General features: G+C 43.0%; 1 protein-coding gene and 1 non-coding gene across 7 annotated transcripts in view; one reads left to right on the top strand and one right to left on the bottom strand.

The window, feature by feature from the left end:
* MAPKAP1 (MAPK associated protein 1) overlaps positions 1 to 24,565 on the top strand; it is a 230,645-nt gene that overhangs the window by 170,074 nt on the left and 36,006 nt on the right. For 5 of the 6 annotated variants that reach the window (XM_022578740.3, XM_022578738.3, XM_022578737.3 and 2 more), the window contains 2 exons: positions 898 to 1,005; positions 16,301 to 16,441. In XM_022578740.3, the coding sequence (XP_022434448.1) occupies positions 898 to 1,005; positions 16,301 to 16,441 (249 nt within the window). The remainder of the gene's footprint in view (positions 1 to 897; positions 1,006 to 16,300; positions 16,442 to 24,565) is intronic. The other variant, XM_022578739.3, reaches the window with a different exon arrangement.
* On the bottom strand, positions 20,023 to 20,126 carry LOC115802731 (U6 spliceosomal RNA). Its single transcript, XR_004023264.1, has one exon. It is a non-coding gene; the product is annotated as a U6 spliceosomal RNA (small nuclear RNA).

Genomic DNA, 24,565 nt, shown 5'->3' with positions numbered 1-24,565 from the left:
AACCTCTGCCTCTTGTGTTTTCATAAATATTTCAACAAAAACACGAATCAGCAGCCACTTGTCCTTCTGTCATCATAACCCAAAAACCTGGAATTTTTTTTTTTTTTTTTTTGCGGTACGCGGGCCTCTCACTGTTGTGGCCTCTCCCGTTGCAGAGCACAGGCTCTGGATGCGCAGGCTCAGCGGCCATGGCTCACGGGCCTAGCTGCTCCGCGGCATGTGGGATCTTCCCGGACCGGGGCACGAACCCATGTCCCCTGCATCGGCAGGCGCACTCTCAACCACTGCGCCACCAGGGAAGCCCTGGAATTTATTTTTTAACCCCATCTACGTTTTAGATTTTTTTTGGCATTTTTGGACTGTCATTATATTCGAGTTCTAAACATACCTTATTCCTGCTTATAATTGATTATTCATTATCATATAATAATTATTAATAAATAATTTTGTAGGACTGCCTCCTATGAGGCAGGTACATTACTACGTAAGCATTTTTCCTGTAGCATCTCTAATCTTCACAATAATCCTTCAGGGTATAAGTATTCCCACATTACATATTAGGAAACAGAGATTCAGAGAGGGTAGGGTACCTGCTCATATCTGGGAAACCATCGTAGCCACATTGTGATTCCAAGTCAGTCTGACTCAAAAGCTTTCTATCTCTCATCCTGTTTTGGGGAGAACTGAGCAAAAATAGACCTGATAATAGAACAGACAAGTGTGTGAAGCCATGTGGAAAAAAAACTCAAACTCTTCCCTCTTGGATTGGGAGACCCCAAACAGACTTCAGTGTTTTCCTAATGCTTTATCAGCTTTTCACTGGGGTGTGGTGTTTTTCCAATGTTAAATTCACTGTTTCAGACTGCCTCCCCTCCTCCTGCCCCTTTGATCTTCCAGGCCCTCAGTACCGCCTGGAGAAGCAGAGTGAGCCCAATGTCGCTGTGGACCTGGAGAGCACTTTGGAGAGCCAGAGCGCCTGGGAGTTCTGTCTGGTCCGCGAGAACAGTACGTTGGCCTCCTCGCTCCGTGCCTGCTTTGTCCGTTGCAACATGCTTAAAAGTCCTGTGTTTGGGAATACTCACTGGTCTGGCCTCCCTAGGCTGATTTGAGGTGACTTTGTTTTCCAAGGCAGACATCAGCCTTCATGCCAGAATTGTATCCCAGAATGAAATGATTGATTTCATGCTTTTTGGGAGATGGTCTGCATCCTGTTTAGCCTTCTGTGATTAATATTTATCTGTTAAACTGTATCGTCCTAAGTTAGGAACAGTCCTGGAAACAGTTTAGAAATATGAGGCCTTTTCTGTGGCAAAGGCTGTATTGTATATAAAGCAACTGGCCCTGTCAGCATCACTGTTCAGTCATCAGGTTTTAGAAAATTCTGGCCATTTTCATACTCTTGGCCGGAGGCAATGTAGTAGTTCCTAGTGCTATGCAGAAAGCTTCTTTAAAAGTTCAGTTAATTTCTTTCATTCACTCTTTAGAGTTTCAGACTTATGAATTTTAGCCATTCCTCTCCTCTATACTCCTATTGACTCAAGGGGCGAGTGACATGTGAAAACTGTGATCACAACAGCCGACTCTCCATCATTCCTGCTTCAGGGCTTTTACGCAGGCAGTGTCTTCTGTGTGGAACACTTTCCCCTACTCTGGTTAACTTTTTTATCCTTCTTCTCAGTTTAAATGTCACCTCGATAGAGGCCACCTGTGATCTCCCTGTCCCCTCATTGCCTAAACCTGACCTGTTCCTCATTTGGGTCCCCTGTTATATTCCATCATAGAGCATACTACTTTTTTTTCATTGCATGTATTTCTGTTTATAATTATTTATTTTTCCCAATGATTGATTGATGTCTGTCTCTCACACTAGATTGTCAAGTCTTTGAGGGTATCCCATACCAGGTTGACGTTCATTAATTTAGCAAACGTTCACTCATCACCCACTACGGGCCTTGTCCTGCGTATAGTAACTCTAGTGGATTCTGTTTCAAAATGTTTCATGTTGACTCCATGTTATACGAATAAGATAAAATGTTATTTGTTAGGATCTTGGTATATATTTTGGATATATAACACACATGCAAAAAAATTTCAGATAACAAAGTATCTAAAGTGAAAACTTTTAGCCTCTCATCTCTCCCCTAATTCCTCTCCCGGAGACAACAGTTGTTCCCAGTGATTTTGGTGTCTTTCCAGGGATCATCTAAGCACATGCAAGCATATCCTGTATATGTATATGAATGTACCCACACAAAGACATATATATACACACACGTATTTCCCTCCTTTTATTTTTTTTATTTAATTAATTTATTTATTTTATTTATTTATTTTTGGCTGCGTTGGGTCTTCCTTGCTGCGTGTGTGCTTTCTCTAGTTGCGGCGAGTGGGGGCTACTCTTCGTTGCAGTGCCTGGGCTTCTCAATGCGTTGGCTTCTCTTGTTGCAGAGCATGGGCTCTAGGCACGTGGGCTTCCATAGTTGTGGCTCGCGGGCTCTAGAGCTCAGGCTCAGTAGTTGTGGTGCACGGGCTTCATTGCTCCACGGCATGTGGGAACTTCCCAGACCAGGGCTTGAACCCTTGTCCCCTGCATTGGCAGGCGGATTCTTAACCACTGCGCCACCAGGGAAGCCCTTCCCTCCTTTTAAAAACAAAATGGTAGCAAACTGTCATCAGTGTTCTATATTTTTCTTGTATCATTGTAACAGTATGTCACATAGAGAGTACTCCATATTCTACATCAATCCATATATTATTCCGTATATAGATTTACCTCTTTCTTTTTTAACTGCTGCATAGTATTTCACAGTATACTGTGATTCCAAATTAGATGTGTCCTAGGTTTGTTTAGTTTCATTTTTTTTTCCTTTTAAGATAAGGTTCTTATACTAGGAAAGAGAAGCTATGAGGATTGGTGGATAAAGATTTGAAAGCTGAGCTCTTGTTGTCACTCTACTTCTAAGTACGAGCATAGTCTTAATTAAGTTGCATGACCTCTGTCAGCCTCAGCATCCCCATCTTAAAGGATTTGCAAGATACTTTCAGTGCTTGCCTTTGAGTCAAAATCACTTTGTTAGTGAAAGAAGACCGTACCAGCATTTACAGAGTGTGCCAGGCAGTCCATGGTTTGGAATCAATAGACTGTTGAAACTAGGCTTTGTAAAGTGGAAGTAAATTATAAAAACAATTTATTCTTTTTATAGAAAAGATTTTTTAAATTTTTGTAAATAGAAATTTCAATCAAGAACCCATATTGGGGCTTCCCTGGTGGCGCAGTGGTTGAGAATCCGCCTGCCGCCGCTGCAGGGGACACGGGTTTGCGCCCCGGTCCGGGAGGATCCTACATGCTGCGGAGCGGCTGGGCCCGTGAGCCACGGCCGCTGGGCCTGCGTGTCCGGAGCCTGTGCTCCGCAGCGGGAGAGGCCACAACAGTGAGAGGCCTGCGTATCGCAAAAAAAAAAAAAAAAAAAAAAAGAACCCATATTGTTCCCCAGTAGCTACCTATTAAGAAGTTAGATTGAGACAAAGAAAAATATTTCAAAAACAGAATTTTCTTCACCTCTGTTGCTATATTTGATCAGCACAGGCTTGCTATCCTTAAAGCCATTTTAGAAGTGAGCTAAATTATGAGCATCTATTATGCAGTGTTTAAGAGAATATGCAATCAAGCCAGACTGCCTCAGTTCACATTTTGGCCCTGCCACTTACTGGCTGTGTGACCTTGGACAATTTACTTAACCTCTCTTAGGTAGTTAATTTACTTTCATAAGGCTGATAGGAGGATTCATAAGGCTCTTAGAAGAGTGCCTGGCACATAATAAACACTCAATAAATATTAACTGTAATTAATAAATAACAGAAGAGCAGCATTCTGTGGCTCACAGAGCAGATGAGGCATGGATGTGGAGGTCTGGAATCATAGAACTGTCAGGGCCCACAAGGAGGTGTGTGTTGGGGAAGGGAGTGATGCAGAATGGAGGGGAAAGGAGCGTGGGGGCCAGAGCAGATGTATAAGTCTGTGTCACAGGACCAGAGAACTTAGAGGCAGGGTACTTTCCAGCAAATGTGCTTTGCTGTCCCAGAAGAGGTGTTGCTATAAGTAAAAACATTTGATCGAGAAGACTGCCATAAGAGTAGATATAAGCCCTTCAGTTTTTTTTCCACAGGGGGACAGGGCATGGCTTTTTATACCAACCGCATCAAAGGATGTTTTTTTAATTATTCAGGCCTTCTGTTGTAAGGCATCACGCTAGACATTTTGCTCTCTTGTGTAATTTTCACAACCATCTTACAAGATACTATTCTAATTGTGGGGAGAGGTTGTGATTTGCCCAGAGTTAGCTAATCAGTAAGTGATAGGACCAGAATTCTAAGTCAGCTATCTGACCCTGAAGCCCACCCTGAGATTGTTGATAAAACAACCTAAATTTTCAGTCCTAAGAAGGGTGATGACAGTTGTCTTTGTACACTATGAGAGAGAAGCTTGCGAATGAAGCTAATATGATAAGAGTTCCTGCCTAGGGACTGAGAGGTAGCATTTGTGCTTGGATCTTGGCCTAAGTAAGAAAACGACAAGCCAAAGTCCTTGGGCTGTCCAGTTTGGACTCTAGTCTGATAATCTCCTACATCCTTTAGCCAACTGTCTGCTAGAAGTTGGAATCAGACCAGAAGTAAGCCTGAGTACATTATGGAGAGGATGTAACATTATAAGACTTCCATTCTTGTCCAAGTGTCTATATAAATCCTGGCACCAGATTGAACCTCAATTTCGTTTTCTGCCAAATGTTGCCAGTGACCTTTTCCTTTACCCACTGATCATATGTGGGTAGCCCATCCAGAGCCTTAAAGGAAAGATGCAGCATGAACCAACCTATCGATTCCATAGCTTTCAGAGAGAAACTTGGGAATTTCCCATCATCAGAGCTAAAATAGACCTGAAATTGAACCCGCTTTATGGAGTGCCACAAAGTGTCAGACGCTGTGTCTTCCCTGTTTTATCAGTCACAAGTGTTCTACATAGTAGTTCAGCATAGTGCTTAAAGCACAGTCTTTAGAATGAGGCAGACCTTGGGTGGACACTGCAGCCTCTGACGTAGGACAAATCATGTCACCTCTCTGAGCCTCAGTTTCCTGTGTAAATGGAAGTGGTTGAATCTATTTCACAAGGTTGTTGTGAGGATTAAATGAGATAGAGGTGCTGTTGTTATTAGGCTAGAGTGGTCATCATCTTTATTTTATAGAAGAAGAAACTGAGCCTTTAAGGTGGTGATTTGCTCATCATCCCGTGAATAATAATTAGGGGGCCTAGAAGAATGTGTCTTCTGTCCATTAAGTCTAGTGAAAGAGCTGAATCTAATTATTTTGTTTCCTAAATAGAAGTTGCTATAGAAAGGGGATTCAGTTCTTTAAACATCAGTTTAATCTCCTTTGATCTCCTTTCCTTTTCAAGGAGAGCTTCCATTATTTCAGTACCTTCATGAAGTTTCCTTAATTTAAGGCTATGCTAAGGAAGAGCTTCAACTCGAGGTGGGCAGTCACCCAGACAGCTGGACTGTGGCAGGGGAGCATATCTCTGGGTCTCAGTTTGTGGCCTCTTTCGCCTCCTTTAGTTTCTCCTTGAAGACCCAGGAGAAGAGGCCGCTCCTCCTAGAAGCCTAGAACCCCTCTCTGATCACTGATTCTACTGAATGGATTCGCCCACTCCCACACTGGACTGTGACCACACACCCCCATCCACCAAGGGCAGGGCCTGAGTCTGAGTTCCCCCTACATCCCAGTGCCTGTGGCCAGGTGTGGTTCATTCCCTGGGAGGGAGGGAGCCTCCTGAGTCCCTGGCATCACCAGGCTGCTCACTAGGGCACTGAGTGAGCAGTGTGTGATACCGTTTAAAAGGAACTTGGGCTTTGGGTGAGCGTCTTCAGGTATAAGGGTTTCTTCGTGGTGGTACTTGGGATTCCCCCTCCCCCCACCCCACCCCCCTCCAATTTACTAAATAAAAAAGCAACTGTAGGCAGTGAATGACTGCTTCTCCTGGTGTGTTTCCATCTCCTCTTCGTGGTGCTTATTCTTAGTGGGCCAGTCCCTCCTCCTGCGTGTGCTCTTTTTGCCAACCCTGGAGACTCCCTAGTGGTTCTACTTGGCTTCTGGAGGGTTTGCCTTCTTCAGTTACAAATTACTAATCTCTCAAATTCCTATCATGTGACTTAAGTACCAGGGCTTTAAGCCTCTTTTATTGTACCACAACAGCAGTCTTCAAAAGCAAAAAAAATGTGATCCTGCAAATAAACTCTGTTTACAAATGGAAATGACTTGTGATGTTCATGGTACATATTTTAGGTTGAATTACTGCTGAAAGCCAGTTACGTGTCTGGCTCTGGTGGGGGGAAATGTGTTCACTGTAAGGAATTTTCTGTATGGGTGAGAGTTTTTTCAAGTAGATATTGGATAATAGCTCCCTGCTTGCTGCACGCTAACAGAATTTAAATGGAACAGAAACATTATCCCCGATGCCAGAATACCAATGTGTCTCCGCCTCTTGCTGTCTGGTTGATGCGGGCTGGTTGGCAGTGTGTTGTAGGGGAAAGGCAGGATGTTTGAAGCCACAGCGTGACCTTAGGCAAGTCCTTCTCTGAACTTCATTTCCCCATCTGTAGGGCTACCCTGTAGGAAGGAATCCCTACCCTGTACGGCTGTTATGAGGATTAAGTTGAGATTGTGTGCCTTAAATGCACGTGGCAAAGTGCAATGCCCCATGCAAGAGCTGGCCATTCCCAGGCTTTGTGTGCCCAAGACACAAAGCGAGTGCCTGGGCGCAGACCCCACGGCTAGTCTGTGCTTGTGTGTGTTGGCCTTTTCCCTCTAGATGCTTAGACATCCCACAGGTCCCTTTGGGCAACAGCCTGCACCAAGGGTAGGTGATACCTAGGACAAAAAACAGTGCTGATCTGAACTGGAAGCAAATTTGTGCCCTGTCCACACCTACTTCTTCAGTAGTGAGTGCATTGTGCTATGTGGGCTGAGAAATTCCACATGAATTGCATTTTTCACTCTCCCCCTTTCTTGAAAGTTCCCCCCTTTTCATTTTATCATTAGGTAGTAATTAGTATTCAAGGGAAATTGATCTTAATATATTAAAATTGGTTAAGTGCATTTAGACCTGTACCACAGCCAGTGTCTGATTGGAAAATGTAATTGGGGACTCTGTGTATGTAATTAATTGAATTACAATTAAGAACTTTCATTAAGCGATACACTGGTACATTAGAGCAGTAAGGAAACATGTTTGACGAGCCACAAACCCTGTATGGGCTCTAAGTGGGGGCACAGGGATTTGCATCCCTCTGGTAGGCTCCTGGACCTAGAATCCGCCCTGTAGCCCCTGACTAATGGTTTGGTAATGCATCGGGTGACATTTCTGCAGTGACTCCCCTGATGGGAAGAGGGGTTCTTCCAGCATGTGTGCCCTCATTCTCTGACTCTGGAGTCAGAGAGAGAGATGCCTCGGTGTTGATCAGATGTTTCAGTTCTTAGATATTTTGTCATGTAAATTGTCCAAAATGCCCAGGCTCTTAAGAAGACTCCATTACTTTTCCTGTGTTTTGAACACGGGCAAAGACACAATGGAGGAAAAGGAAGTGATGGGAATTCTGACATCAACCTAACTTCCAGGCAAACCTGTAATGAGCCAGTGGTTCAGACGCTTGAATAGTCATGCTTCATCCTGTACAGGCTTCACCCTAGACACATATTTGTTCATTCATCCCCCAAATATTGACGGCCCCTCCTCTGGGCCAGCCGCTGTGCTGGCGCAGTAGAGGATACACAGCCCCTGCATCATGGAGCTCACAGTAGTGATGAGCACTGTGAAGGGTATAAAAGAGTATATAGCAGGGGCCTGGAGCTGGTGAGAATGGGAGAAGAAAGCTTCCTTGAGGAAGGAGTTATTCTGCTAATGAGTAAGAGGAATGTTCCAGGCCAAGGGACTACTTGTCCAAAGGTCTTGAGAAAGAGCTAGGTGTATTTGGGAATGAATGAATGGAGTGGAATGAAATGAGCAAGGGAGAGAGTGTTGGAAGATGAGACTGGGGGACAGGCAGGAGCTTGAATGCAGAGCCGACACCTCCCCCACCCCCACCTTCCCACCTCCATGATCCGCTCTCTTTAGAAATTCTACAAACCAGAAATCGTTTCTTTCTGATCACCTCATAAAACAAGATTATCCTGATTTATTGAGGGTCTGAAATCTCCCTGTGGAAAGGCTCTGACTCCAAGAGTTTAATCAATTAGGCACTGACAGCAAGGATCCCTACCCTGGTTGTAGCATGGCAAATTCAGTGAAGGGTGTATCCTACAGTACAACCCTGACGGCTTTGAAGAGATTACCGCAGAGGGGCAAGCAAGTGCGCGTGTGTACATTATAGTATATCACCTATGGATTATTTTTTAGAGACCAGCAAAAATGACTAGTAGCCAAAGGGAAGTGTTTAATAGAAGAGAAGTTTGGGGCTTATGAGTCTTTGGGGATTTAAATGGCCTTTGGGAAAAAAAAAAAGTGATGGATGTAGAAAGCTAAAGGAGAGTTTTTCCTCCATGACTCACTCACACATCTAGCTTTGAGTCTTACAGAAGGAGTAGAGGGAGTTAGGTTTTATCCCTGATTGTTTGTTCTGGCAAAGGCAGGTGTGATTGTGTTCTCCTTAGATACTGCTATGGCCCATGGATTTGTACATTCCCAGCCCATCCAAGGAGCATTTTACCCAAGGGGTTATGTGGTGGTTAAGGGCACAGTTTTGGAATTAGACCTGGGTTCCTTTCCTAACTCCAGCTTGTATTAGTTGTATGGCTATACTAGCAGGATGACATTCTGAGCCTTATTTTTCTCACCTGTAGAAAGAAGATAATATTATCCAACTTAAAAGAGCAGTGAGAAATTTAAATGAGATAATATATTTAAAGTGCTGAGCATAATGTCTGGCATATATAGTAAGCATTCAGTAAATGATAATTGCTCTTGGAGTTGTTGTTGAGGCAGGATCCCTGTCTGGTAGGGCATCTGAATGGAAAACTAGGAATGGTGTGTTAGGTTCTAATAACCAAGGTAAATACAAGGGATGGTGTACAAACGCAGGTACTGTTATGGCTAACCTGTGTGGCATCAACCTCATTCAGGCTGCCAACAGCATTTATTGAACATCTACTGTGTGCTCTGTAGGATGGAATGTTCTTGCCTCCAAGGAGCCCATGGTCCAGAAGGGGAGTACAGATGCTTATCGTGTAAGAGACTTATCATGAGAGCCTTCAACAAAGGGAGACAGGGTTTCAGGAAAGGGATCAGGAAAGATTCCATTTGGACTAGACCTTGAAGTGTATTAATTTTAAAGAGTGGAAAGGACATTCTGGCCAGATGGTATAATCTGAACAAAATCCAGTTTAGCTGAAAAAGGCATTGTTCTATGTGGGGAGTAGCAATAAGGCTGCAAGATAGAATGGGGCAGAAGGTAGTTTGTTTACTCTTCATTCAGCTGTTTGCACAGCAGTATTTTACTGTATGCCAACTCCTGAGATGGTCAGTGCCTATCTCTGAAGACTTCTCCCCCTCCACCCCCCACCATTTTATTTTCTACTATTCCCCTTCACAGACTCTTTGCACCAGCCAAATGCAAACACTTGCTGCCATCCTCCTGTGTTCCTGAAGCACTAGCACAGCTCTGGCACACGATTGGTGCTGGGTGACTGTTTGCGGACTTAGGAGGAATGGTCAACAGGGTCATCATTGCTACAGAGAGTGTACCTATGAGGTAAGGATGTAGCAAAGGCCTTCGAACTTCCAGTTGAGTTCTAGACTCGGCGTATATCTTTTTGGAGATGGAAGACGGAAGTTACTTTAACTTATACCTAGATTAGCCCTTTCAGACTTGGCGTGAGACTCATTGAACCATAAAATGAAGTCTGATGTTCCATGTAGTTTGTGTCTATGAACATAAGACATCTGCCAGAGCCGTACAGTGAGTTCATCTGAGCTTTGATTTAATCATCAGTGCTCATTTGTCTGAAAGACAGTCACGTATGTACCTGTAAGTATCTCCCTCAGTTCCAGTGAAATCATGAAGTATATGAAAATGCTTCTTAAACAATATTAGTTGTAATTAGCCTTGATCTGATCATGTGGCAAACAAGCCTGTCACTCTAACAATGTGTGTACAGGCTTTCTGTTTGTTTTTGTGTTTGTTTTCAGGTATGTAATACAGACACAGAGCTGTAACTGCACTTTTCTGTCCCATCATGGTTCCATGTCCAAATGGGCATCCAGGAACAATGAAAACATGGCATAAGAACCAATAAAGGCAGCAGTTCTCAAACTTTTGGGTCTTAGGACCTCTTTACATTCTTAAAATTTATTGAGGGCCTCAAAGAGCTTTTGTTTATTGAGTTATATCTATTTATTAGGAATAAAAACTGAGAGATTTTTAAATATTTATGAATTCATTAAAAATAATGGTAAATCCATTACATGTGAACATAAATAACATTTTTATTAAAATTTTTAAAAATAAAATAAAAATATTTTCTTTTAAAAATTTAATGATAAGAGCACTCTTTTATTTTGGTTTGGGGTTTTTTTTGTTTTGTTGTTTTGTTTTCCTTTCTCTGAAAAGCATTTATTTTTGTTCCACCAGGAAGATAAGTTATTGACTAATCTCCTGAACCAGTGGGCAGTATTTTCTATTTTTGCAAATTTCTGTAATGTTGGCTTTATAGAAGACACCTGGATTTTCATATCTACTTCTGCAATCAGTCTGTTACAATACATTGTTTTGGTTGAAGTATATGAAGAAAATTTGGCTAACATAGATAGGTTGTTGGAAACAAGGGGAGTATTTCAGTAGCCTTTTCAGAAAATAGTGCATATTAATATTTGTTGCTATACCAAAACTCAAGTGATAGTTTCCTAAAGGTTGGTTGCAATGTGGAATCAGAAACATATCAGTGAACTTTTTTTATTACTTTGTGCACTTGTAAGATATTAGGCATGAAAAGGGCAAATCATGTCTTACTGTTATTATTATAAAAATAGTACTGAGGTTATGGACCCGCCTCCCCCCACACCTGGGGTCCTGAGCTGCACTTTGAGAACCACTGACTTAAAGTTTACAGTTACCCACGCAGTCCCTGTCCTTGCTGCTGCTTGTAGGAATGTGGTGACACTGGAGGGGCAGGAGAAGGAACATGACTCCGAAGTCCGATAGATCTGTCCCAGCTCCGCCTCTTTCCAACAGTGGAACCTTGGGCAAGGTTTTTGACCTGCTCTTGACCCATGGTGTCAAGAGTTAGGATTTGAATCTACATCTCTGAACTCCATGTTCCAGGTTCCTTCCAGTGTTATTAAGCCCTAGGGCCACATCCCGGCTCTCTCTCAGTACCTCCTCTTTCTTTCTTCGGTGCAGCCCTTACACCCCGCCAGCCTCCTCCTTCCCCTCCTCTCTGCTTCCCTTTGCTCCCTCTTCCCTGGCCTGGTGTTGCCATTAAGACAGGTGCCACTCCTTGTTTCCTTTTTTCCTGATTCCTTACTCCAGACAGCTACGCTCCTTCCTCTCTTGGATTTTTTGCTTGTTCCCCAGCGCTTTCTGTATCATGAACGTGCTCTCTGTCATCCTTCCAGAGCCTGTTGTCAGTCCGTTTGAGCTCTGGTGCTCAAGTCACTTTTAGGCCCCCCCCAAAAAATTTGATCTATCACAATACATCTTTGAGTTATTGCAGCTCAAGCGTTTTGACACAATACATTATGGTAATCCATGGCACATAGAGACATTAACACTCTCGACTTTGACAAAATACATTGTGAAGTCTTTGAAGGCACCATTACAATTTATCTTGTCATTCATGAGGAGACCCAATTCAGCATTAATGTAGATGAACACAGTGTGGCTTTTGTTTCATTTAATTGCTTGTGACCTTTTTAATTGCTAATTTAACAAAATACCAAAGGGTTATATTTCAATTAAATTAACAGTTTGGGGAGTGTTTTTTTTTAATATGTTTATTTTTAAGACATTCTGGTTCTATTTTTTACTTCGAGTAGATAAAAATGTCTTCTCTTAACAGAAGTCGTTTTGGAATGTGAAGTTGATAGTACAGTAATATTTTTAATATGCACTGTGGTGCAGTATTAAGCATCTTTCATGTGTGTTTGGGTTCACCCCTTTCTAGAAGGATACAAACAGTAAAAATGCAAAGTCAGAACTTTCCCGGTTTAAAAAAAAAAAATGCTTTTGCTGTAATGCTCTGCTTCAGATGTGTGCCTTTAGATTAAGTGTCTGTTGCATGCATCATTTATTGGGCACTATTCTCTGCCTTGTCCTGTTTTCTTGGTGTTCTGTAGTGAATTTGTAAGCTCCTGAAGGTCGGGAACCCTGCCTTATCTTCATCAATGTCCCTTCCCAGTCTAGCACACTGCAGGCATGGGGACAGTAGTTGCAGGTTGCATGGCTGACTGATCTGTACACACAGACACGTCCCCTCCAAGCAGAGGAATTCCTGAGCCTACTTTGAGAAATGGCACTGGAACTCCAAAACCAGAAGTTGTTCCCATTCAGCAGATAACCTGCTTGGGGGTGAGCAGCGTGTATCAGAGGTGAGTGCAGGACTGTTTCTTCCTTCTCTGCTCCCCCGGTGCTGCTGCCCTTTTGACCATAAAAGTAAACACACCCCTTGTCAACTGGGGCAAGGCTCAGAACTCACCCAAGTATCAAGGGGACTTAAATCCTTAAATGGGATATGAATTTACACTGTCAGAGAGTAGAAGGTCAATGCAAGAAACATTAATGTGTTGAGCCAGCTCCAGCTATATAAGTCTTGAACAAAATTAATATGAGGAAACTGACAAGCCTTGCTGGTTATTCCATAGCTTTAAGACCTCTACTAAAATCCTGTCATCTCATCTGCCCATTATTAACATTTCAGCAAAATATAAAGTTTTCATTAATCTCGCACAGCAAATTTAGGAGTGAAAACTGGCACTTGTTTGAGCTTTTAGGACTACATTAGCTGGTGTATTAAACAAAATATGTCATTCTTCAGTAGCTTCTGCAAGAAGCTAAATCAATTTCCAGTCATATTTATGCACCACTTTATCTAAAAGCATCTAAGATGCTTTATTAGCAGCTGGCATTGAAATTGCTCAGTAAAGAATTATGTCACGTTATAGTAATTTTTAAATTAGTTTTAATCCAACCTCATAAAACGTAAAACTCCTAAGTGTGGTTTTTTAAAAATAATTGGCATGCTAACATAATGAGCTGTTACCTCTTTCCAAATCAAATACCTGCAATATTTAGAAAATACTAATTGGTAAAGAAAACAGAAGTTCTTAAGCTGAGTTGTATCTAATAATGGCATTTTCTCAGAAAAGATGGCTTTAAATGATTTAAAACATGAAAGGATATTAGTATTTCTCCAAAATTCTCAGTTTAAAAAGTTCTAAAGTAAAAGTAAACACATCTTGGCCGCTCTGTTTTAGTAAAAGGTATATTTGGAGAAAGTGAATAACTATTTGAAACTTTAATTTCTAGCCAGCCTCTTGGCTTGCGATGTGGACATTACTCTGGAGACAGTAGCGATCATGATCACAGCATCTGTATCCAAAATCACAGGTGTTCCAGAGAAAGGAAACAGGGTTACCAAATGACCCTTGCAGACGTCGAGTGCAACTTTGCTAGTCTTGGCAATGTGATGTTGGTTAAGTCACTACGCCTCTCTGATCCTGGGGATACGGCACTCGGTATTCATCCAGTAAATTGTTATTGAGCTCTTGCTTTATTCTGTGGTAGCACTAGCAGGGTCTGGGCTGTGGTGTTTAGTAAAGCAGTTACTCTGCCTCTGCTCTTGGGGTTACAGTCTAGTGGTGGAGACAGACGATTACTATGTGTGATAAATAACCTGAAGGGAAATGCAGGGTGCAGTGACAGACAGAGCTGAGCTAGACTTAGGGTTCCTTGGAATGTCACTTGAGCCAAGCTCATCAGAGGGATGGGGAGGAGGCCTGGAGAAAAAGGCCAGGAGGGAGTGCAATGGGAAGAAGGGTGACCTGGGCGGAGAGGTCAACACGTGGGACTGTGTCACAGGCGTTCAGTGACTGGCCCGTTAAGGCCGAGGCTGCAGCCTTACCGAGGGGAAAGCATCCTTGTAGGTGCTAGAATGGTCCAAGCTGGGAATAGTTGTAGTGTTTGGAAATAAAACGCACAATTCCTAATAAATTAGTTAAATGTGAAGGCATCAGAAAACAGCTTTGCCTTAAAAGCCTCCCCTGTAAGGAATAACTGTGGGAAGGAAAGTGTGTAATTGGTAGGCATAGAGAATTTTCCAGTTCTATGCCCAAATCTAGAGTTTTCCATTCCTCCAACTCTGTGCCAAGGAGTTCTGTCGTGGTCTCCCTTTGGAACCGCCCCTGTATACTCATCACAAGGCCCTGGGCACCCCGCTCTGGTTGGCCTCTTCCAGACAGATGCTCCCTCCCACCAGCAGCCACACCTTCAGAAGACCACATTTCAAACTCAGGCATGGGGGGTGACGAGAGTTAGTTTAGCTTTGCTTATGTGACCTTGGGCGTGTGACTTTGCCTCTCAGAGCCTCGGCTTCTTCATCTGTGTAATAAGAAAATTATAGGACCTACCTACCAGGTTGTCTTGAGACTTAAATGCATGTGTGAAGCGCTCAGCACCATGCCTGATGTATGAGTACTCACCTGTACTAGCTATCGTTATTATTATTGATTTGTTTATTTAGCGAAATTTAGTGAGAGCATGCCAGTTACCTGTACTGCTTGCAGGAAAAGGTGTAGCGATGAATAAGAGACTTTACTGATCCTCACGAAGTTTCCAATTTAGGACACAGCAACCACTCAGCAATTCTAGTGCAAGCCTAAATGTGATCCACTATGACAAGAGAATAAAAATAATCATGACTGCTATTTATTAAGCGTATTACATACTAGATTCTCTAAATATGTTTTGGTATTCTGTGGATGGCAGATGCTGGGGTTGAGAGAAATAGTCACTTGGCCAATATCACACAGTAAGTTAGAGGCAGAGCCAGGAATTGAGCCCAGGTCTCCCTGGCTCCAAGTCCAGTATAAACCAGCTGCCATGGAGTTCAAGAGGAGGTGGAATCTGAGCTAGCCTGGGTGGAGTTTTGACAGAGGGATGTTCTAGGCCAACGGTACCACATGAGCAAAGAACCAGAAGTAGAAAAACCTGAACCTATATATAGTCTGAGGAGTTTGGGAAGAGCTGAGAGAAGGTATGTGTTAGAAATGACAAATAAAATGGGAAATTTCTGTTTCAGCAAGATTGTGGACGTCCTCGATTGCTTGACTGAAAAGAGTGTGCTTCGTTCAGGAGGCCTTGGGAAGCCAGGGAAGATTTTTGAGCTCCAGTCTTCTTATTTGTCCCCACTATCAATATCAGAGTACTTAGTGCACACTACACGTTTGATGAGTGAATGAGTGATCAAACCTTTAGAAAGATAAATCGGAAAGTCCTGTAGTAGCTGGACTGCTGAGGGATCCTGGTGGCCAGAAGGCCATTGAGGAGACTGTTACAGCCGAGCTACTCCCGGGCTCTGAGCTACTCCCGGGCTCTGCCGAGAGTAGCTGAGCTACTCCCGGGCTCTGCCGAGACCTCTGCCACACTGCCTCTTCCTGGGCTTCGTTTGCTTCATGCGTAAAGGGAGAAAGTTTGAATTCTAACTCTAAGGCTCACTAATGTTATGTTTCTCACGAATGTTTTGTAAATGTCTCATAATAAAACCTTTTCTAATGTGGTACCTGTTACAGTGGTACCTGAACCACTGGAGGCTGTGGGGCGCAGGACAGGAAGTTGCTAAACAGACAGTTTGCAAATCGTGGGAAGAACAGGGATTCTTCAAGGAGCATGGACTGCTTTTATGATCAGGAAAATTAATAGAAAAAGAAGCAAGAAGTGTGACCACCCATGCTTTTGTGATTTTGACTTACTCTTGTGGAGACAGAGCTTCTGGCGAGCAGGAGTTTTTCTGCCCTCTGTATTGCTGCTGCCCAGCCAAGGGCCTGCCATAGAACAGGCAGTGTTTGTGGAATTAATTGTTCAGTGATTAATATGTTACCATTCTTTGTTTACTGGAATGGCATTATTAAGTCATCGCTCAGCCTTTTCTTTTCCAAATTAAATAGCCCATATTATTTTAATTTATCCCAAAGCATTTTAAGCAGACACCATTTGCCAAGCCTCATGTATCTTTATGTGTTAAACTGCTTTTTCCTCCCCAGGTTCAAGGGCAGACGGGGTTTTTGAGGAGGATTCTCAAATTGACATAGCTACAGTACAGGATATGCTGAGCAGCCACCATTACAAGTCATTCAAAGTCAGCATGATTCACAGACTCCGATTCACAACTGATGTACAGTTAGGTAAGTGTGTCAACTTTCTATCAGTGGTCAATGTCGAAATGGGGAAAGAAATAACATACAACTTTTATGTGACCTGAATGACTAACAGTAATTTGTTTTCAGAGAAAATGTTGAAGCAGTGAAATTTAAAGTAACTCCTTTTTCCCACCTTAGTGCTCTGTCTTGTCTTCTTTTTTATGAAGCAGAATATTAGAAATAGAACTAACTTGAGACTCTTTGCAAACTCATTGACTTATGTGAAGTTCCATAATTTTCATTGTGTAATTCTCCTACATCCTATCCTTAGAACTGCTTTGTAACATTGCTACTTGCCTTTTCTTACTCCATGAATCCATTCCTTATTCATTCGTGCCTTTATTCGGGAAGCTTTTTAATGATCTCAGAAGTTATATTTGGATCCTCACCAGATAATCTAGAACTAAAATTCAATTAATATTTGGGGTTAATTTGTTTCCATTAAGTGCTAAATTTCTGTTTTGACTTAAACCTAACAGAGGTAGAAAAAGTGTCGTAGTAGTCAGCAGAATATGAATACGCCAACATCATCACCATCCTCATGGCCGTCATCTATAGGTATGTGCGTGTATTAGGCACTGTGCTCAGTGCTTTACATGCACTACTAACCTACCTAAAAGGTAGGTACTTTTACCGTCTCCATCTGACAGAGAAGGTAAATGAGGTGCAGAGATGTGAAGTCTCATGCCCATGCTCACACAGCAGGTAGGTAGTGGTATCAGGGGCAGAACCCTGGTCTGGCCAACTGGAGTGCACCTGCTGCATAAAAGAGGATGATGGGAGGGCAGGGGAGCGGGTACAGGTGCCAGGCTTACCCAGTCAGGGAGCTGAGCTACTCCCGGGCTCTGCCGAGACCTCTGCCACACTGCCTCTTCCTGGGCTTCGTTTGCTTCATGTGTAAAGGGAGAAAGTTTGAATTCTAACTCTAAGGCTCACTAATGTTATGTTTCTCACAAATGTTTTGTAAATGTCTCATAATAAAACCTTTTCTAATGTGGGCATTAGTGTGGCTAATTTGTAATAAGTCTCAAAAAGCTCTCAAATGTTCATCCCAACTTGACCGACAGGAGCTTGAGATATGCTGACAGTAGCTTACTAATTAAGAGATGAGCATCAGAATCACATCTGGTTTAAATTGTGGCTCTGTCGACAACCAGCAGTATTAGGCAAGTGTCTTAATCTTTCTGAGGCTTGATTCCATTCTGTTTAAATGGGAATATCAGTGTGCCAGCCTCTTAGGATTGCTGTGGGGAATGAGTCAGATACTCCACTTAGCTTAGCGCAGGGCCTGGCAGTTGGTAGACTGTGAGCTGTTAGTGGAGAGGCAATATAGTGGAAGCTTGGAGGACAGACTGAAGAGTTAGAAGCCTGGGTTCAAACCCTGGCTCATTCATTAGCTGTATCAACACAGTCAAGTGATGCAGAGCCGCAATCTCCTCCTCTGTAAGATGAAGATAATAGTCTCTGTCTCATAAATAGGGTAATTACAGGGATGAAAAGTCATTATCACACACGCAATACTTAGAAGGGTGCATGGCACATAGCAAGTGCTCAGTAAACAAGAGCTTGTAAGATGATGGTGATTCTGACAGACTAAATAGATGAATTAGCACCCAGTATCTGAATTGGAACACACACAACCTACCTTTTTTCCCCCTCCGTAAACTTCTTTCTCCCTTCTCACAAAAAAAACCTCTAAAGTGGTAAAAATTGTTTATTTAATGTTAATTCTTAAAACAAAGTTCTTCAGTGTTGTTCTTTATAAAGATGCTTTTTCTGGTATCTCTCATAGAAGTAAAATTAATAAGGCTGCTCAAAAACAAGCCAGATGCCCAAAAAAGGGGGAGAAAGCACATGTTGTATGATTCCATGTATATAATGTTCAAAAGTACACAAAAGTAATATGTAGAAGTAATGATAGTGGTTATCCTGGAGAGTGAAGAGGCTCTAGTGACTGGATGGGGGAGCATCTGGGGTACTGGTAAGGTTCTGTTTCTTGATCTGGGGGCTGATTACATGGGTATGTAGACTTTGTGGAAAAGTCAAGTTATATAAACACTTGGGATTTATACACTTTGTATATTTTCAATTAGAAGTTTGCTAGGGCTTCCCTGGTGGCGCAGTGGTTGGGAGTCCGCCTGCCGATGCAGGGAACGCGGGTTCGTGCCCTGGTCCGGGAGGATCCCACATGCCGCGGAGCGGCTGGGCCCGTGAGCCATGGCCGCTGGGCCTGCGCGTCCGGAGCCTGTGCTCCGCGACGGGAGAGGCCACGGCAGTGAGAGGCCCGCATACCGCAAAAAAAAAAAAAAAAAAAAAATTTGCTAAAATAAGAATGCTACTCAGACATCATTTGTGTTTGCCTGCAGTGCTTTCCCAGTAACAGAGGGTCTGCTTTTTCTGAGTGGGTCTAGTTTTAAGAAGCCCAGTAAGTAGCCTAACTGCAGTCAAGATAGAGGTCCAGGGTACAAGGTGAGGATTTTCCCAGGTGAGCATAATCCCTGCTGTTTCCCAAGGTGCAAAGCAGTGCCTTGGAAAGATAACCAAGAGCGAGGCTTCTTTCCCCACATTTTTTCCAAAGGCAAAAAGCCAAACTTGAATTCATCAGATTCTGATCTGTATATTCATTCAAAGGAAAAAGTCCACAAAAGGGTCTGCGCAGAGAGCCCAAGTTCTGCAGGCAAAAATGGGTTTGAATCCCAGCTTTACCACTTGCCTGCAGTGTCAGCTTAGACAAGTCCCTTCCCCTTTCAGTCTTAGTGTTTGTCATTTATGAAGTGGGAATTATAATGTTTACCTTTCAAGATTGTGTATGAAAGTGGCCCATAGTAGCTTATCTTAGTGCTGTTATCATTGTCATTATTATGTTTATTTTGCCTATTGCTTTCTCTCCTAGTCCACCATCTTTTTTTTTTTTAACATCTTTATTGGAGTATAATTGCTTTACAATGGTGTGTTAGTTTCTGCTGTATAACAAAGTGAATCAGCTATACATATACATATATCCCCATATCTCTTCCCTCTTGTGTCTCCCTCCCTCCCAGCCTCCCTATCCCACCCCTCTAGGTGGTCACAAAGCACCGAGCTGATCTCCCTGTGCTATGCGGCTCCTTCCCACTAGCTATCAGTTTTACGTTTGGTAGTGTATATATGTCAGTGCTACTCTCTCACTTCGTCCCAGCTTACCCTTTCCCCTTCCCCCTTCCTGTGTTCTCAGGTCCATCCTCTAGTAGGTCTGAGTCTTTATTCCCGTCCTGCCCCTAGGTTCTTCATGACCTTTTTTTTAGATTCCATATATATGTGTTAGTATATGGTATGTGTTTTTCTCTTTCTGACTTACTTCACTCTGTATGACAGACTCTGGGTCCATCCACCTCACTACAAATAACTCAATTTCGTTTCTTTTAATGGCTGAGTAATATTCCATTGTATATATGTGCCGCATCTTCTTTATCTATTCATCTGTCGATGGACACTTAGGTTGCTTCCATGTCCTGGCTATTGTAGATAGAGCTGCAGTGAACATTGTGATACATGACTCTTTTTGAATTATGGTTTTCTCGGGGTATAAAAATATGGAACGCTTCACAAATTTGCGTGTCATCCTTGCACAGGAGCCATGCTAATCTCTGTATCGTTCCAGTTTTAGTATATGTGCTGCCAAAGCGAGCACTAGTCCACCATCTTGAAAGTATTTAACCAGGTCACTCAAATTAAGTAGTGGCTCTATTGGCAAAGTCACGGTGGAGACTTGTCAGGTAGAAATAGATGATCATAGTAATGCAAGTGTCTCTGCCTAGAGCACTGGATCTCAGAAATGAGGTGACTGGAAGCTGGTCCCAGTCACCTCTGAATGCTTCCAGTGGCACACATAGCACCCTCTGGTGGAAAGTCACAACTGAGGAACTTCTAAAATATTAGATGTTGTCAGAACATTTGTTTCTGTTATGAATCTAAATTCAGTCTTTACCGTTATAAGCAAAAACTTCATTAATTAATCCTAAGTAATTTTGTGACAGTCGGATAAACTGTGCCCACGAGTACTGTATCATGCAGTGAATAAATAAGTTCGTTTCCTGTTCGCATGTAGATGAGCTCAGGTATGTATTAAGACCCTTACTTCCTTCTTGGAAAGCAGATAACACCCTTTTCATTCTCACAACAACAAAAGGCTGCACACAGTAGTCCAGAAATTCTTTCTTTCTGAAACAGCATCTACTGCGAAGTTCAGGGCAGCAAACGTTCTTTATGAGCATTCAAGTGAGCAGCTGGATTCTGAGATCAGTAAATAATTTATTTTATTTCAACTGACTAGCCGGGTGCTTCAGATCTTTCCTGACACTGATGGATGGTCTCCTCTGCTCGTCCATCCTGTGTCAGTCAGAGCAGAGATTCCACTTGCCCCCTGTGGCAAGTTCTTCTAAGTGGTAAGTGTCTGTGTGCGGCATTTACCCAGCAGCACTGCTGATTCCACAAAAAACCACCCGTCCACTCTGAGTTAGTGGTACATGAGAGCGCAGAGCCGAGGCTCGGCATTCCCAAGCTCTGCGGTGCCATTGTAGCAGCCTGCCTCCTGATTGGGGAGTAGGGGCCAGTGTCCCAGTTTTACTGTCTGCTGTTTGTTTCTGGGAAAGTCAGGGGATAAGAGACTCAGACTTTGATTTGCAAGACCCAAAATTACATCAATTTTCCACCAGACTTTTTTTTTTTTTTTTTAGTCTCAGCATTTCTTTTAATAACAAATTGTTAACTGAATAATCCAGTGATCAGCAGCGTGTTTTAAGTATGCTGTGGTACAGCCATATACAGAAATGTTATAAAACCTTTGAGAGGAAGCCCTCTCAAAATTTTTATTGAAATGGGAATGTATCAATATGTTAAAATAGAAAAAATATGGTGCTTTGTGACCACCTAGAGGGGTGGGATAGGGAGGGTGGGAGGGAGGGAGACGCAAGAGGGAAGAGATATGGGAACATATGTATAACTGATTCACTTTGTTATAAAGCAGAAACTAACACACCATTTTAAAGCAATTATACTCCAATAAAGATGTAAAAAAAAATAGAAAAAATAACATTCACAGTATGATTTGCAGCTATGCAAATATGAGTATATGTACATAAGCACATATATGCCAACACACGTATACATAAATATATATATATTTAAAAATTCCTCCAAGGAAATATATCAGAATGCTAACAATAGTTATCAATGGGTGGTAAAGTTACAAGTGATTTTTTTTCTTTTTTTCCTGGGATTTTTACAGTGATCACATATGGCTTTTCTGTGGAAAGGAGCTTTTTTCTTTTTTAAAAGCCTTTTCTCTTCACCATATTAAAAAGAGAAATGAATGAAGTAGTGTGTTACTGCCCATCCGGATATATCATATCTTACTGGTTGTCAAGCAGCATATCCTACATCGTGCCCATCTCCAGTCACAGGCAGAAAGGACAGAAACTCAGGCACAAACACACCCCATCCCAATGGCAGTGCATTGACTCTAGGGAGCAGCCTAAGCAGCGCGTGCAGCAACTTCGGTTCTCACTCAACCCGCTCCCCATCTCTCACCCAACGTTTTAGGTTGACTTTTTTTTTTTTTTTTTAATTTATTTATTTTTGGCTGTGTTGGGTCTTCGTTTCTGTGCGAGGGCTTTCTCCAGTTGCGGCGAGCGGGGGCCACTCTTCATCGTGGTGCGCGGGCCTCTCACTGTCACGGCCTCTCCCATTGTGGAGCACAGGCTCCAGATGCGCAGGCTCAGTAGTTGTGGCTCACGGGCTTAGTTGCTCCACGGCATGTGGGATCTTCCCAGACCAGGACTCGAACCCATGTCCCCTGCATTGGCAGGCAGATTCTTAACCACTGCTCCACCAGGGAAGCCCCCAGGTTTACTTTTTGATGTGATACAGTACTCCTCACACAAGCTGCACGTGGGGACAGACCATTTTAATCCTCTGCTCTATGCCACTCAGTCTGTCCTTGAGGGAAGTGCCACCCATCTAGTAAATTTACCCACCAAGCCAGAAATCACCGTCATTCTGGACACTTCTCCGTCATCAACGGAAACAGACAGGTCAGCCTTGTTGCTTTCTAAAATTGGCCAATCCTGCTTGGCAAAGGACAGCATATGCTGAGATTTCTCACTCCTGCAGAGAATGGTCCACCAGACTTTTATATGAATGAAAAACTTGATTGGAGTCCATTAATGAAACCTGGGACAAAGATCTGATCTTTTTAAATAATAACAGGAAGAATTATAATTTTTAAAAGCAGTTATCGCTTATCAAATGCTTGCTATGTGCCAAGCACTCTGCTGATCACTCTCTTACATGCGTTGCCTCCTGTAATCATAGTACTTTATTAGATAGTACTGATATTATCTCTGTTTTTTATTTGAGGAGATTGGGGTAAAGGGAAAATCTAGTAAGTAATGAGGCTGGGATCCAAGACTGTCTGAGGCTGAGGCCTGTGGCTAACAACTAGATCATGCCTTGAATGCGGATCGTCATTGCACTAATATTCTGTATTTCTATCAATATAACAATGTACGGTATACAATGAACTTTCACCCCATTACCATATTTAATTGACACAGCACACTGACGATGTTATTCCCATTTCATGACAAAACTGAAGCTCGGAGGAGTTAATGAAATCATGCGATGTATATAAAGCACTTAGTGCTTCCTGGCACATAGCTGTTACTTAATAAGTACTAACTCTCTTTCCCTCCCTGTCAGCCATCAGATATACAGTAGGATATCCAGTCCCAGTAGCAGAACTGGGACTGAAACTCAATCCTATACACTAAATCCAGTCCATCACATGACAGATGTGTCAGTCATTAATAACGCCCCTTCGCCAAGGAAGTGATTACTTCTAGTTGGCCAGTTCCAAAAATTCTGCCCATCCCTCACTCTTCTCCCTATCCTAGCATCTGGAGGTCAGTGTCAGTGTAGCACGTGTGCTGCTAGTCCATCCTCCGTTCACATTGTTAATCAGTCACTGCACTTCTTCCCTCTGGGCCCAGACCTGATCTCAGAATCATTTCCAACACAGCCTTTTTTTTTATCTTCACCACGTGGCATGTTGGATCTTAGTTCCCCGACCAGGGATCGAACCCGCACCCCCTGCATTGGAAGCACGGAGTCTTAGCAACTGGACCACCAGGGAAGTCCCATCCAACACAGCCTTATAAGCAGTCCCTACCAATCAGTTGGCGTTACTTCGTTCTTAAGTTGAAATCTATTTGCCACCCATGCTCTGTCAACCTGGAAAACTCAGCAAACAAAGCCGTCATTCCTGTATTTCCAGAAAGTATTTTTGGACTATTTCATCTTGTCTGCTTCCCTTCCATGTTGGGCGTAAAAGTACAGGTGCCCTTTAAGTGTAGATCTTGCCTGAGCTTATACCAAGTTGAGATTTTTTTCCATTAACTTGAGCTCCTGTATGCTTGACCGTAGGATCAGGCACTAAGACATGGGTGCTACCCAAACATGCCAAGGCTGGCAGGTTGAAGTAGGTTTGGGGAAATTGAATCTAAAAGGGTCAGATGGGGGCTTCCCTGGTGGCGCAGTGGTTGAGAGTCCACCTGCCAATGTAGGGGACACGGGTTCGTGCCCCGGTCCGGGAAAATCCCACATGCTGCAGAGCGGCTGGGCCCGTGAGCCATGGCCGCTGAGCCTGCGCATCCGGAGCCTGTGCTCCGCAACGGGAGAGGCCACAACAGAGAGAGGCCCGCGTACCACAAAAATAAATAAATAAATAAAAGGGTCAGATGGTGAATGCCAGCCATGATCTAAGAAGCCCATAGTATACTAAGTTCTTGTTGGCTGGCTGACGGAAACTGAATTACAACACACCAGCCAAGGGGCTGCCCATAAACCCATGTAAGACTCAAGGCAGAGAAGGTCAAGACATGACCATAGCATACCTCTCATTTATATGGTACTTTAAGGCAGTGGTTCCTACCATGACTGTGTATCAGACTCACCAACTCCCTGGCCTCATACCAGACCTGCTGGCTCAGAATCTCTCCTTAATTATGGGGTTTGGGAAATGCAATCTCACAGTATTCAAAGGACTTCCTTACCCCTTATCTCTTTGTCCAA

This window comes from Delphinapterus leucas, chromosome 6 (assembly GCF_059928025.1).
Source record: "Delphinapterus leucas isolate spDelLeu-1000000601 "Yukka" chromosome 6, BTC_Dleu_Yukka2, whole genome shotgun sequence".
NCBI lineage: Eukaryota > Metazoa > Chordata > Mammalia > Artiodactyla > Monodontidae > Delphinapterus > Delphinapterus leucas.
This window is presented reverse-complemented; position numbering and strand designations above follow the sequence as displayed.